The sequence below is a fragment of the Chenopodium album genome, chromosome 5 (assembly GCF_948465745.1).
Source record: "Chenopodium album chromosome 5, dcCheAlbu1.1, whole genome shotgun sequence".
Taxonomy (NCBI): Eukaryota; Viridiplantae; Streptophyta; class Magnoliopsida; order Caryophyllales; family Amaranthaceae; genus Chenopodium; species Chenopodium album.
Genome location: NC_137838.1, coordinates 5,540,149 through 5,556,598, shown reverse-complemented (window position 1 = coordinate 5,556,598; position 16,450 = coordinate 5,540,149). Strand labels below are relative to the sequence as shown.

General features: G+C 35.2%; 1 protein-coding gene across 1 annotated transcript; it reads right to left on the bottom strand.

Moving 5' to 3' along the window:
• Positions 1-363: 363 nt before the first annotated feature.
• On the bottom strand, positions 364-15,162 carry LOC145631649 (nuclear pore complex protein NUP98A-like). Its single transcript, XM_081683775.1, has 13 exons — positions 15,030-15,162; positions 13,917-13,991; positions 11,401-11,670; positions 10,042-10,674; positions 9,738-9,941; positions 6,257-6,861; positions 5,379-5,466; positions 5,244-5,298; positions 3,875-4,013; positions 3,668-3,784; positions 3,433-3,589; positions 2,807-2,866; positions 364-1,278 (listed from the first exon to the last, which is right to left on the bottom strand). Exons 2-13 carry the CDS (start codon positions 13,933-13,935, stop codon positions 608-610), a joined length of 3,018 nt encoding a protein of 1,005 aa, XP_081539901.1. The 5' UTR covers positions 13,936-13,991; positions 15,030-15,162; the 3' UTR covers positions 364-607.
• Positions 15,163-16,450: the final 1,288 nt, after the last annotated feature.

Genomic DNA, 16,450 nt, shown 5'->3' with positions numbered 1-16,450 from the left:
TACTATAGCAGCTTCAAAGACAGATATACAAAAGGTAGTGCTTATTTTATTGCCATGATTTGGGTGAAATTATTCTTGTAACTCGAAAAGCAGTTAGTCAATTTATTATATTTTCAAAATTGGAATAGCAATTTATTACTACTACTATTAGTTTGTTTTTTTTACCAACTGTTGATTGCAGATATTGCTGTTTGAAATCCATTAACAAATGTGCCTTAAGAATTGTATAAACTGATGAAACAGAGCAAGTACTAATATAGAATAACTTAGTGTATACCTAACAAGCCTTTTCCTTCAGATTTAAACCAATTATATGAGAAATTATAGACATAGCGTTCAGAACCCCAGGAGGCCGAGAAGAACTAATTTTCTAAATTTTAACTAGTTCCAAACGTTCCATACTTCCATCACCAAAATTGAAAATTAAAATTACAATACAATTTTCCACCATAAGATGGCAGTAGAACCAAAAATAATTGGTGCATATACAGAACCCATAAAAAACAAACCAAATTTAAGATCACAACAAAGGACCTGCCAGCAGAAAACTTGCAGCAACCAGGTACATATAACATCTCCTGCTAATTTAAGAGAAAAACAGTGACCGTCAAGCAATATCCCATTGGTCATCGTCGTAAAGCACATATTTGCTGAAGTGGCTGACCCTAAATTTCCACTCTCCTTTAATAGGGTCGTAGGACAAAAATTCAGCACCTTGATCCTCTGCTTTCTTCTTCAGCATTTCCTTGTATTTTTCAATTCTTGGTCCTTCTAAGATTTGATTACCAGTTTTTTTGTCAAAGCACTTGATGTTAAGAAGTGTTACCTCAGCAGACTTGTTAAGTCCTTGACCTACTGGGGGTTTCTTGCTATCATCCATATAGACAATTACCTCTCGATTGTTGAATTGGATAAGCGTTTCGAGATCAAGCCGCCTTACATCAGTTTCCCCCAGGAATCTAATGCTTCCATAGCCATGTCGTCCCACTACAAAATCCTTGACATGTCTGCAGAACCCTGGTTCAGCCCTTTCTTTAGCAGCCAGCTCTTGGATACGGGGCTCTGTGTAATAATCAGAGTGCCGAAGTTTAGGCATCATTGCCTCAATATCAGCCCCATGCTCATAAACTATAGCCGCCTCACCAGCTCTGTGACCTGAAAGTGTAATATAAGAATCTCCTTTATGGTTTGAAGCATCATCAGAGGTAGCACCGGGTTTCTGGCTGATTCTAACAGGATGACTTCGTTCATTAATCAATCCATTTCCATTGGGCACGCCTGAAAACATTCATATTTATGAGAATTGAAATAATAAAAACACAACGAAGAGATGATCTTAATTTTAACACACAAGGCGCAGCCCAGGACTAATCCAGCATCCAGCCATCCCTGGAAAGACATTCATTGGACACTAAGAGAGTTGTGGCGTCAACCATCTCATGCAAGGCAAAAGGCACAGTGATAGAGAGATCTAACTTATACACCTAAAAGGTCACAATTAAATTAAAACTCGACATCTTTAAAATCATGTAAGAGAAAAATGCCCACAGCCCTGCACTTAATTGCATAAAATAGCTTCAATTTGAACCCTAAATTAAGCTGAATTTTAAAAGAAGCCCAACTTGCAAGTCAACAAGACATAATGTCACATACTTGTCAGAATTCAAAACCATCCATCGACTGTATCCTTACAACCTATCCACCCTTTCTGTCCTTGGTTTATCTTTCCCCGCCCCCTCTTCATTTACAGTAGGTCCCTTTAAAATTTCAAATGGGTGTAGCTAAAATTATTGGAAAGAGTTCTGACTTAATGGGAGATTATATGTGGTTCAGAATGGTGGCAAAGAGGAGCAATCACCTAGTATGAATCGAAAGGCAGGACCACCGCTATCAGCTCTTCAAACTGTAGTGATGGTGATATGGTATGAATCAAATGACAGGACTGCTTAAGATAATGTTTCTAATAGAGCTTATTTATGAGAACAACTGTTTATAACTTTTAGTTGGATTCAAGTTTTCCCCAAAAAAAAAGGAAAAAAAAAGAGGTATTTATTGTTTAAGAACATTTTTCTTGAGAGCCAAAAGGTCCAAGGAAGACCAAAAAAAAAACCCTCCTCCATTCTCTTTTACTTTTAACACTGTCTCATAGTAAGCAAACAAATCAATCAAAATAATTTATACCATAAAAATTAACCCTTCCATACTCTTGCTGTTAATATTATATCGATAAATTTATTCGTTTTCTTTCTCTAATCACCTCCAAAAAGTGTGTTGCAAGTAAAAGAAAATAGAGGAAGTATATACAACTAGAAAACTGGCAAAAAAGGAGGTTGAGGGGAAGGGTACTGCTACTTAAAAAGAAACTGATGTGGGTGAATGCTTCAAAATTGTGGCCACTATCTTATCCCCTGTATTACCAGTTTACCACTAAACTACCTTAGGTTATAGTGGACTTAAACCAATACAACAGATGATATAGCATATTATATGTATCATGGGTGAGCAGTACATGGCCTAGATAGCCTGACACCCCCCCCCCCCCCCAATTATATGGATCATGGGCGAGCAGTACACTCTCTCAATCTGTCCTTGCACACACACTCATATGCAATATGATACAATATCAAATAAAAATTAATACTAGTAATAATAATAATAATAATAATAATAAACATAAATAAAGAGCAATCAACATATTCAAAGCATCATCATACTTTTTCTGAACAATAAAAAAAATTTATTAACAAAACCTCGAGCATAGTGTAAACTCCTAATGGTTCAAATCAGGAAAAAAGAAGTCACTTACTACCATTCCCTTCAGCAAGGGATCCATTCTGAAGATGCTCATTCTCATTTGGTGTATTACCTTTCAAAGTATAGAAAATAGAAGGGGGAGCGTTAGACAGAGCAATTAAAACATTAAACTCTAACCAAATCATTAAAACTGTGCAGATATGAATCATAGCCTACAAATTACATAAAATATGGCTTCCCAGTAAATATACCCCTTTCCATTCTGGTATGTTTCAATTTTTTTTATTTTATTTTTATTTTTTATTATTCATCTCTTTAACACATCTAGAATTTATACTGCTCCATTCGAAACAATTTCTACATTTTCTTTCCACTATTAAAATTACATCAAAGGGAAAAGGTAAAAACAATAAGAAATGGAGTCAGAAAGACGATATTTAGAAACAGGCATATACATACGCAAATATCTAAGTTCTGACTCTTTCTGAAAATCTAACTTCTCTTATTATTATCCCTTATCATCTCCCAAGGGCATCCTACTTCCACAACCTCATTGCAAAAGCAAAGTCAATAGAACAGTGATGTGAAGACAGCAGAAACAGCTGTCTAAAAAGGAATCACCAGATCAATGAACCAAAATACTTATTCTAACTCTTACAAGATGTAGAAATTCAATACCATTTTCATGCACTAAGACACACGCTTCCTTCATTGAAGATTTTGGCCATTGATCAATCGGCCGAATTATCAATGCTCTTGGGTTTTCCCTGGGAACAAATAGAGCATCTGCCTTAGGAGTGCTAGGCGCCTCATCATCATCACTGAAGAAAGGAACCTGCATGCAACAACTATTAGTTTATGGAAAAAGTTTGCAAGTGCATGAAATAGCAATGAGATACACTCATAAACACACCCTTGAACCATCATTCTTAGGATGATATTTCCTTGCGGGTAGCCTGATCCGCCTCTGAGACAAATGTCGTGACGTTAAAAAGGATGATATTCTGACAGGGGTAGGTTTATCAACAACCTGGAAAGAAGATAATAGCATCAAATACACAAACATCACTAAAAATTTGCAGCATAATTTTAAACAAATGAGCTGGATAGAAATGTTTACAGGCATGCTAGAGATCCCATATTGAATGGATGGTGAGGTTCCAGTATTTCCAATTGACATATGAGGCATAGCTGGAAGGGTCCCAAAAGGATTTGTGACTGCAACTGGTTGGGCAACTGCAGATATCTGGTTTGAAGATCTGTGGCATGATGCGAAAAGTGTACATTAGTAATCAACTTATATGTTTGCTGTTGTGACTTGTGAGTAATCGATTCTATATAAGCACTGGAAGTATTTCAAATTGAAGTGCTAAATTGCACATAATTATGCGCACAAATGAGTAACAAGATGTCCAAATACTTAAAAAAATAAAAATGGTATGACAAGCTAATCATATTTTCTTTTCTTTCTTTCTTAAAAGTTACAATAAAATCAGACTACCAGAGAATTCAAAATCCTTTGTAACCAACCACACAAACAAGTAAAAAAACCCATACTATTATATACCTTAATGAAAAGGGAAATATTTCGCATAGACAAAATTGATAATATAAGTACAAGGACAAAACTATGAGCTATATCAACAAAAAAAACAGATGTAGAATTTACAATTACAGCACTGGAGTCTGAAGAGCATGAAAATAAAAAATTGCATCTGACAACAATACATCTGTTTTGTTTAACATGATTCATACATTAAATTATATTTGTTAATATCTTACTTCAGCCTAATTTCGTAGAACATGGATGATGGATCACAACTTAAGTTCAGTCTACTATTGTTAAATTATCCCTCCTTATACCCTAAAAGTGCTATTTATTTGAAATTATGACTTTTTTTATCTTTCATTTAGATTCAAAACACCCTAATTGCTTCGCACAAGATAATACGAAGTATATGTATTGCAGAAAAGTCAAAGTCTAACAGAGTAACAGGAGAAGCTAAGGTATTCTGTGATTCTCATATGTAGGCACAGACGCACAGTTATCCTTCCATATTTATATTAACCTACTTTTCATCTTCACTGAATTCTCTCCAACAAAGGCAGAAGTGAAGCTCAGAGGCATAAAGACGTATTTTATCTTAACTTTCAGACAATCAAAGCTAAATCTGCCTGCATATCCTTCAACCTTATTCAGGGTGATGTAAGCCTGAAACACTTTGCTTCCCTATTAAGAAGGAAAAGGGCATAGATAATTGTTGCCTCCTCTCATCCCATCCCCATATGATGGAAAAATAAAATAAATCACATGCAATTGAGAACATTCATTTTTGCACAGATGTTTATCAGGCATGAGTCATACAAGCATCTATTCCATGTTAAATAAGCCAAAGACTCCAAAGCTTGTTGCCAAAATCAAATAAACAAAGCAGGTGCAACATAATTGAGAAGAAATAGCCAACAGAAGAAGAGCAAAGTAAACATACAGCTGTCCAGTATTCTGTGCAAACATGCCAGATCCACCAAAGCCACTGCCCACACCTAACACATGGAATACATAATAAGAAAATATGCATAGAAACCTAATATACAAAAGGAGAGATAAAAATTGACTAAAGTACCTGCTGGCGCCTGACCAAAGGTGCTCATGTTAAAAGTACTAGTTGTCTGTGTAGGAAGACTGGATTGAAAGGGAGATGAAAGAGAGGGCTGCAAATCAACCAAATAAAAAAAATAAGAATAGCATTCAGGCAGCACAAAAATTAACTCTCAAATATTTTCATCACGGAAATTTCATTAAACAATAGAATACAGACTGAATTGTCAGCTTTAAAAATCAATATTCTTTAACAAGGGGTGGAAGTCTGTTTAGTCCCTCGTCACTTTGTCAGTTATCCTCTCTATATAGTTAGGAAATTAGGATCTTCCCGCAAACCTAAATTCTAGCTAATAACATGTATTTCAAATAGCTTTCCTTCCCAGTTTACATTATCAAATTGACAACAGGAAAGGAAAGGAAAAAAAAAAAAAAAAAAAAAAAAAAAAACAATACTCAAGCACCAGCGTTGAATATCTTAAGAAGCAAAAAGGAAAATAGTCATAATTCCTTTAAAACATACTACCTCCGTTTTTAAATACTTGCTCCAATTTACTTTTGCGGCCGTTTTTAAATATTTGCTCTATTTCCTTTTATAATATTTAATTCATTTCTCTCAACTATTGGGACCCAATTTTATTACTTTTACATTCTCTCTCCTCCAATTTACCTTCCACTAACCCCACTATCTCTATATTTTGTTACTTTCTCCAATTTCTCCTAAAACACCGCGCATAGAGAAATGGAGCAAGTATTTAAAAACGGAGAGACTACAAGTCTACAGCATAAACATATACATACATTTTATGTCAGACTAGAAATGGCAACAGATAATTTTATGTAAAATTATATAAAATTTCATACATAGAAATTTAAAAACACAATAATTCAACATGGACTTACAGTGCTTTGAGAAAAATTAAACTGGTTGCTTGTGGTGCTTGAAAATACATTTGACCCAAAGGCAGATGATGAATTATTAAACATATTTTGTCCGAAGTTAGGACTCTGTCCAATGGAGGAACTAGTTTGCCCAAAAGTAGTTCCTGTTCCAAGTGAGGAAGATGGCTGAAACAGGGAAGATGGCTGAGAATTCCCAAAAGTGGAACCAAATGCTGCAGGAGCACCTTGAGTAGGTGCAGAATTAAATGTAGATGTAGATCCAATTGCGGAAGACATTCCACTAAACAGAGAAGGGGAAGTGCCTGAACCAAAGCCTGGAGTCGATGATCCAAACAAGGAAGGTGTTGATGCTGGAGTTGACCCAAAAACAGGCGTTGTGTTAGAGCCAAAAGGTGAGGAACCAAATGTTGAGGTAGTAGTTCCAAAACCAGAAGGTTTTGAAGCAAATGGATTTGCTTGTACAGATGTTGAAAAAGGATTTGATGATGTCTGTCCAAATGCTGGGGTTGAAAAGGGGCTTGACTGTGTTGGTGTTTGTGTCGGTGCTGGAGTAGACATGCCAAAGTTCATCCCTGGAGTAGATTGACCAGCAGGAGCAGGACCACCTAGAATAGACACCAATGGATGGTAATAGAACATTAACTTTTTTAATACAAACAGCTGAAAAAACGTAGAGATTACTATAATGTATTATGTTCAGTCAAAATCATGACAGTCAACCAACTTAGCAAACATCAACGGAGCATACTTGGAGTATGTAGCCAGCAGCCTTGCCCATAAAATTGAAAGTAAGCTTTATCTAATAAAAAGATGAACCAAGGACTTAATCATAGCAGAGTGAAAGACATGCACTGTAAAAAGATCGAAAGAGATATACAAAAAATAACACGGCTTTCTTTTTACAAGGAAAAAAATATCAAGATAAGATTTAGCCAACAGAGCATACACCGCTAATAAGATACCCTTAAAATAAAATTTTGTGCATAATCAGCCACAGATGCAAAATGAGAAAACAAATTATTCGCTTGGAAGTTTTAATTGAGTAGAATCACATGGACTTATTTCATCGTCTTTGAAAGAATTAGTGAATACACCACTCATTAACATCTACCATATTGGTATTCCCACAGAAAATAAACATTTTATTCAATATGTTCTTCACTTTTTCCTCCCTACATCAGAAATTGAGCTACACGCACCCCTAAACGCAAACATCTCTCCTAACCTTTATACAAAACTAAATGTTCCATTACTTGAGGATAGGAGTAAATAAACAGATGACCTCAATCCTTGTGATTCAACAACCAAAACCAAAGAAATGCCGTATTCCATTTCTCATTAAATCACTTGCAGTAAAACCCTTTTTTCAAAAAAGAAAAAAGAAAACAAAATGGAGAGCAATTAATTGATTTATGTGGAATGAAACAATTAGTCAATTACTTCCGACTCGCCACTCTCTTGGTTAATTTGGTATATGATGATACAGTATAACATTATTATTTAGCGGGCACGGCCTCTCATCAACTGACTCCAATTCCCATGTTGGATAAAAGTGCAACCCTATAGCTGCAGAACAAAAGAACTAAAACATCCTCAAAGTAATACTCTACCTCCTCCTATTAACATCAATGACAATTAAGTCATAATTTTGATATAGTGTTCCTCAACTCCAGTACATCTCATTATCTCAATCAAGTTCTTTTTTCCTTTCAATCAATCAAAGCCTTAATCCCATAAGTGGGAACCAAAATTGATTTTTCCAGATAGTCATCTACAAAAAACTTCCTCCTCCATCCCTTGCAATCCAATGCTTCATCCTCATGCAAATCCATATACTTCATGTCCTTCCTAACCATAGTATAAAAATGCGGTCTCAGTCGCGATCGCGGGAAGGTTGTGGTATCACGGTAACGGTATTGATGCATTGATCGCGGACCGGGTAGCGGTTGTAGCAGTAGAATTTTATTTAAAATTTATTAATCCAAATATTATAATTTAGGATTTTTAAATTTTTCTATATGGGTTTTGAATTAAATTATTATACTACCTCCGTTAACTATTATGTGCAACAAAGGGGTATTATTTATGAGACATAAAACATTCCTTTGTTGCACATAATAATTAACGGAGGAAGTACTTTATGGCCTTTAAACCAATACCATAAGTCCGTATTACTCCTAACATTGTTTGTTTTTTGTTTACCCATTGACAACAATTTAAAAAACAAATACCAAACATAAATGGCCACCTGACATAGCAAGTGACCATTGGCCCACTATTGTCCCACCAGTACCCACCAGCTTATATTACTCTATAATAAAATAAAATAAATAAATAAAGCCTACCAAACCCAATTCAACTTACACGTGATTACCTTGTTACAGCTGTCCCACTATTTACTTTATCTATCTTCCTTTGGTTCTGATATAAGAAACTCATCGGTTTTAATGGAGTTTCTCCATTTTTTTTCTTTTTTCCCTTTCTTTTTGCCTACAAACTAGGTAATTCTTCTGAAAATTAACCAAATTTTGAGTCAATAACGTTCGATGCGGGCGAGATTCATTTCGTATTGGCTGTATCGGCCAAAATCTCGGCCTTTTGAAAAAATTCCGTGCTAAAACGGTAAATATCGGATTGGTAAGTTCAAAATCCGTTACAAACCGGCCGGTTCGCGACGTAACGGCCGCATTTTTATACCATGCTCCTAACTCCTTCCAACCGAGGAGTTAAATCTTTTTTCCTTTAAATGAAAGGCTTAAATCTCACAACACATTTCTCAATCTCATTAGCTTAATTCCTAAAAGTAAAAAGCACCTGAACAAGCTACTCCTGTCAGCTACACTTAAGTTTTATTGAATATGGTGCTTGATATCAATTCATACTTCTGCCTACTCCAGAAGTTGTAAAAACAGAAAAAAGAAGACTTAGAAAATTAACAGTTTATATCTCCGTAGAAAGAATTAAGTTTGTGCATGAATAATGTTTTACAGAAAAAATTAAACCTTGTATCTTCTGTAATACTATCTCCGTTTTTATTTAGTGGACACCATACTATTATCAAGCTTGCCAACGCACTTTTTTAACCATTAATATCTCTAATTCTCGACATTGTAAAATTATAAAAAGTAAATACTAATAAGTAATAACATATACATTGAGACGATTCAAGCAAGATCCCACTTGACTATGTTTTATCGTAGCCATAACTCATAAAAGCTAGTCAAAAGTGTAATGTGTGAATAGTGTAAAAGTTAAAACGATATCAACTAAAAAAAACGGAGGAAGTAGTTTATATAATTATGAACAGTAACAAAATCGATAGTTACTGAATGATTCTGGAAAAAGCTCCAGCATCGTTTCAAATAATAGTCTTATAATAAAAAAAAATTCGAGCAATGTGAACAATAGAATAAGAGTACATTAAATAACCACATGTCTTTTTTAGTTGCAGTTTAGAGGGTGAAGGGAGCAACAGACAAACCTTTATCACCACGCTGGTAATCCTCCCATCTCAGCTCTTCATGGCTTTTGTCTTTGTAAACTGGCATGGCAGATATTGATTCCAACTTTCCAGCTTGGGTACCAGATGCATCAGCTTCTAAAGTTGGTGTGTAGGAAGCAACTCTACTTCCTCCCAAATTTGACTGCCCAAAGCCACCACCAAAAGTAGTGGAAGTTGACGCTCCTACAAACAAAAAAATCTAATCATCAATGCTGAAGCCATATAATTATACAATTAAAGCCACACCTGTTTAGTATAAAATAGTTATCAGACCAAAATTTACCAAATGGAGAAGAAGAAGGTGTAGACCCGAAACCGGAGCTTCCAAAAGTAGACGTAGTTTGACCAAAGGCAGGGCTGGAGCCAAAATTAAAAGATGGGGAACTGGAAGTTGCCGTGCCAAATGCTGGAGTGCTAGTGCTAGCCCCAAAAGCTGAAGAAGGAGCAGCACCAAAGGCTGAAGTGTTAGGAGTAGCCCCAAAGGTTGGAGTAGTAGCAGCACCAAATGCTTGGGTGGTAGTGCCACCAAATGCAGAGGTGCCGCCAGCGCCAAAGACAGGAGTGCTGGAAGACCCAAATGCTCCTCCTGACCCAAAAGCAGGCGAACTTGACACACCAAAGGCAGTTCCTGTGCTTCCAAAAGTTGGAGTAGGTGTTGAGCCAAAGGCAGGGGTGCTGGTAGCTCCAAAAGCAGGGGAACTTGTAGCGCCAAATGATGATGTAGTTGATCCAAAGGCAGGGGAGCTAGTACCACCAAATGCAGGTTGACTTTGTGCACCAAATGGTGATGAAGAAGCACCGAATACATTACTGCCAAATGAAGGCTGTGATTGTTGAAATGAGCTTCCAAATGGACTTGTTTGAGCACCAGCACCAAAACCTCCAAAAGCAGGCTTCTGCCCAAAAACAGATGACCCTGTAAAAAAAAATTGAACTTTTGTTAAACAAATGAGTAAAAAAAATCAATAAGTGGGTAAATCCACACATACAAGCTATTTAGTGAGAGAGCCTACAAAACAAAATTATATGGCTTATCAACTTTCTATGAACAAGGAATGGAAGGACACTATCATTAGCAAAATACATAAGCATTTAACAGCCTATGCTCACATAAGAAAACATTTCTGACCATAACAACTAGTGCATTCCCAGTAACCCTGAAAACTTATTCCATCCATAGACCCATGCAACCCAGACTAAGTGATAAATGTTACAGATGCAACATCAGTTAAGATGAAAGTACCACATAACTAAATAAAAAGACAGTCTGGAAAATATGGAGACATCAGTGAAGATGCAAGTACGTTTGAAGAATGGACTGTCATTCGAGACATTAAAAATCAGCCAGATAAACAGAGAGCATGATTTATAAGAAGCAACGTTTCTAGTAAATTATAACTGAACACTTCACAATCTTAGTCTAAAACCCTTAATTGACTTGGAATGTGTGTACCAAGAATTAGAAATGGTGCTGCAAAACAGGTGAATTAGGAAATTACGATTTCCACAGTTAATATTCCAGCCAACGAATAATCACAAAGCAAAACTGATAACCTTCATACTGTACCACACGTTCCACTCTAACATTTGAAAGAGGGGCATAGTAATGAATGTATAAAGAAATGACACATCAACAACATACCTCCAAAGGCTGATGATGAGGCTCCAAAAGCAGGATTGGAACTCCCAAATGCTGGTGATGAAGCTGCACCAAACGCTGGTGTTGAAGACAGTGGTGATGATGATTGACCGAAAACACCAGTTGAGGTGCTACCAAACATTGAAACTCCTGTCTGTGCACCGAAAGGATTAGCAGCACCAAAAGGATTAGCAGAAAAAGGATTACTGGTTGGATTGCTTTGCCCGAAAGGTGACTGGGATCCAAAGGATGCACTAGGTGACTGCCCAAAAGCTGATAGATCACAAAACAAACAACTTATTAAGAAAATATTTTACAAGACCCAGAGAGAGAGCATAATAAATTAATCTTTAAAAAAAAAAAAAAAAAAAAAAGAACTATGAAAGATTGAAAGTAATGAAACCCAGAATGTTCATCTACATCAGGAAAAGATGCCATAGTAGATGGTACGAGCAGCAAAGACACCAAGACCAAATTTGGCTCCAGCCATTTGTAAATAAAACCAATTGGCAAAAATCCACAAGAAAAATGAAGCAAACAGCCAGCTGCCCAGCCATTACTTATTATAATCAATATGATTACCATGGCCTGAAAACAAGGTAGAACTGTTTTATCTACTCTGTAAAGATTTTTTTTTTTAATTCTTGTTCTGTAACAGCTGTTCTAAAACCACATTGTGACTACCATTATAAGCAATTTTGTTAAAACATCAGCCATCACAATCTGTAATTACAGAAATAATGTGCTTCTGCACTTCATAAAGCCATACTATTAAAATTCACATACAACATAGCACTTATGTCATATTTGTAGATTTTAAGAGGTTGAAAACATGTTATCTTCGCCAAAGAAAGGGCTATAAAAGAATATTCTCCGGCATAACTTATTATCCAAAGATCTAAGATTACAACGATGAAGTGAAATTTTCCAATTTGTCAATTCACTCTATGATGGAAACAAAGCAAGACATCAATCACAAGGTGCTGCTTCCACATGAGTGCCATGGCCATTTATGCTATAGCAACCTCAACCAAACTTAACTTATGAAGATTAGAAGTTAAATCACATCCACAAATATGCAAGCACATCCTCCTAACATTCACAGGATCGACATAAAACAATTGAGGGCTTAGTTGAAGAAGATGCAAAGATGATCCATAGTCAGAAAAAGTAAATAGTTCACAGTCAAAGGATCCCACCATAGATGAAGGTCTTGGAAATCTATGAATCTAAAAGTATGCAGAGATGATCAATACCACACTAATAGTGCACAAGAAACGAAAATTTAGAGATAATGATTATGGATCAAGCTAAATAAAAGGTATCGCATGGATATTAAGTCTAACTAATAGATCTTTGCACAACCCAAATAAATAAGAAAAGAACAGTTGACCACAAATTAAAATTTGAATGAAGGATAAGCAGGCTTAAAGAAAAGACTTCTTGTTACCAGCTGGGATTTTTCATCTTAGCTAGTCAGCAAACATATTTTACAGGTGTAATAAATACCACTCAAAATAAAGTGAAAAGGTGGAAATATACTCTCAGTATCACACTATCAAGCTTCTAGAAGATAGATAATGCCCCTTTACTTCTTAAACAGTGAGCTTATAGAGCAAATTCAAGATATACTTGTAGTAGTCAAACCTAAAGCATAGCAAGGGGATGAGAGGACCACTCCTCCCTTGAAAAATATGAGAGGATGCACAATCCCCATAGGGACGACGAGATGTCATTTATTGCTGCAAAAGCATGAGTAGCCATGAGGAAGGGCAATATTGAGTAGGCAAAGAGGGTAGCAGTGGTGGTTGACTCCTAACAAGTGTGATACAGTACTAAAGAGATTTAAGTGATGAGAATCTCAAATTCAGGCAACGATACAAGATCAGCCAGTATTCTATGCAAGCTGGGTAATTTTTAATTCATGGCATGTGGACATGACTCCATGTAAACAATGATAAAATAAGTTTATCAACATATCTACTTAACCAAGAATATAATAAGTTAATCAGCATATCTACTTAAACAAGAATAAAATAAGTTGATCAACATATCTACTTAGTTCATGACATGTGAGACTCCCGTAAAATAGCATAACTTGTGTCACATGTCTAATTGTCTATCATAGTTCAGAAATCTATGACATTTGTCTTCAATGAGCACTCTATAGGATGTCTTAGGCAAGATGGTGCTCAAGATAGAATACTGGTGAAGAGATCATCGAACTTGAAGATATAAGCACTCCAAAGACATTATCAGATTCATCAGTATAGTTGTGGGATCACCCACTGTGTACAGCGGCCAAGTGAGGTTTTTTTTTTTTTTTGTCTATATCTGCTATAAGGGCCATCAAATTATGTGCAAGACATTATGCAAGAAAAAAATAATAACAGCAATAAGCAAAGAAAATATTGATTAAAGTGTGTTTGCTCAATGTAAATACTGTTCAAGAACAAATAACAAAATTCTGAGTAAAAAACTAATACTTCAGCCGGAACAAGCAATGTAAATATACTTACGGCTACTTGAACCAAACATGCTTCTTCACAAAGGTGTTTCCAGCAGATTAAGTAATGTAGAATCTCCACAACAACCTAGAGCAAAAACAGGCTAAGATAAAATTGAACAAATAACAAAAATACATATTGGTAGGATAATAGAACTTTAGGAATCGGTATTACATTAAAATCTATCCTACCAGTAGATTAGGAGACATATGCACAGTAAAGGAGATGCATAACGTAAGTGCATAGAATAAAATTGATGACAATCAGATGCCTAAAAAAAGCAGTCCTAACAGATATATATAATAACATTTCCTCACAAGACAACAAGCCAACCATTGGTTATATATATTATTGTTGGCTTATTCTCTTTCAAAAACAGGTTGAGAATTGAACAATTCAATACTACATACATTTCATTCCTATGACACGTTAATCTTTCATAAAATAGCCAAGTCCACACTTGTACTAATACTCTTGTTGCACATATACAACCAAACTAGTGCGCCCAATCTATGTCAGATTTGAGGGAAAAAATAGTATCCAAACTCCATCATTACAATCCTCCCATAAATTGAAGTGTTGAATGGTGTGCCATATAACTATTACATAGATCATATCACTTTAATCTTCCCTCTTCCTTCACACTTTAACATTGATTTTACAATTACTAATTCTTATAAATGATGTCAGTGATCTCTTAGCCACTAAGCAAAACTGATCAAGGCTGGAGTCGGAAAATCAAGTCCACAAAGGCACCCTCTTCTCGAATAGCCTCGAAAAATTGGGCTCTGCTCGGCTCGATATCATGGGATCGATTAGGCTTGAAAAATGCAGCACATTAGCAACCAATTTTAACTCAATTATCAAACTTTGCTCGAAAAATCACATTAATTTCTTCTCGTTTAAGAAAACGAACGTAGATTACACATAGCAAACTCCAGCAACAAAATCGCTCATTATAGGCCAACATAACTTCAGTAATTATAACAATAGTTCAATAATCCATCCAGGAAGAACCCTAAATTGACTATACAAGCAATTAAATTAGAAATAGTGTGAAATTAAACCCTAGATTGTGAAATTAAATATCTACAATCAGAAGAAATAAAGGAATAAACATGTTACCTGAGAAGCTGCTTCAATGGAGGAGAGAAACTTCTGAAGCCGCTTCAACGGAGAACTCAGAGTGCGCTTTAATGGAGGAGAGAGAGAGGGGGGAGGAGAGAGAAAGAGAGAGAGGGGTGCAGCGTGAAAGTGAAAAGCTTCAATCGGAAAAATATGGGAATATTGGAGGAATACTAATTAGACGCATAATATGTCAACCGTCAGATCTAAATTTTATATCATACGGTTAACATCCATTCTAATATTTCATCGATTCTTTAAAATAACAACACTTTGACTTTTACACGATTAAATTAATGTACAAGTACGGAGTAATAGATTGATGATATTCCGGAGAAAATATGAGTTTATCAAATGATAAAACTGAAACGAATATAGACCCATAATTATTTATATAATTACGAAAATTTCAAACTAGACACTTTTGTTAATTTACTGACGATTTTGTCACTTCATCTACGAATTTTGTTTTATCAAAGTGATTAATCAGGACTTTTTCGTCCGTATGAACTTTTCATCAAATAAACTGTACTCCATATAAGTTGTTTCCAAACCGACCTAGGTTAAATGGTTAATTGCCAAATACCTCTAAGAATGGGGGGTGGAATTGTGGAAGGGCAAATGTAATCTAAACTCACAAATTAAAGTTTCTCAATTATAGACCATAGTCTCAACAGCCATTGTGCAACCATAATAAGCTCTAGGCAAGGGCTACCTTTTGCCATCTTTTCACCATTAACATTCATTGATTGTCTACATTAATTTGCATACATTTATTAGACTTCATAACATTTTATTTAATATTGTGAAAATTTCAAACTCCATGAGTTCATAATTTTCTACAACTATGTCTTTTTGTCTTAAAGAAAAATCATAGTAATTCTATTCTTTTCAGCTCATTTCTTACTGTCACTTAGTTTTGTCAAAATTTATTCTTTTAATAATTACAGCAACATTAATAATATTAATAATAATTATTATCATCATAAATTAAATACAATTAATTTAAAATAATAATAATAATAATAATAATAATAAAACAAAATAGATATTTGTAATAAATATTTTTTTATTTTGCGGAAAAAGGCAAGACACATGCATACATTAATCAATTTAGCCTTAGAGAAAGTCTTGGTCAAATAGAATTTTCCTTAGAGTCAAACTAGAATTTATGTGAAGTGGCCCTAGGGTGTAGAAGTTATTAAATGTAGCCCCAAGGGTAGATATAGTAAATGTAATTTTACGCATTGTTTTTTTGAGCTCTTGGTGGATTGCTTTGCTGTATTAAAATCTTTTCCGCTTATGCTAACACCTACTCTGTTCTACTAAATATACTGCTAAAAAGTTTAAAAGAACAAAGATTTATGATGTGTTTGACAACAATCTTTGGAGTAGGTTTAGTATTTTAGTGATGAATAATA

Bases quoted from the DNA above. Each gene is read 5' to 3' on its own strand.
- LOC145631649 (XM_081683775.1), bottom strand. The intron at 5,467-6,256 runs GTAAGTCCATGT...GTTGATTTGCAG, and splicing joins TTAATTTTTCTCAAAGCACT to CCCTCTCTTTCATCTCCCTT. The intron at 3,590-3,667 runs GTGTGTTTATGA...TGTTGCATGCAG, and splicing joins CTAAGAATGATGGTTCAAGG to GTTCCTTTCTTCAGTGATGA.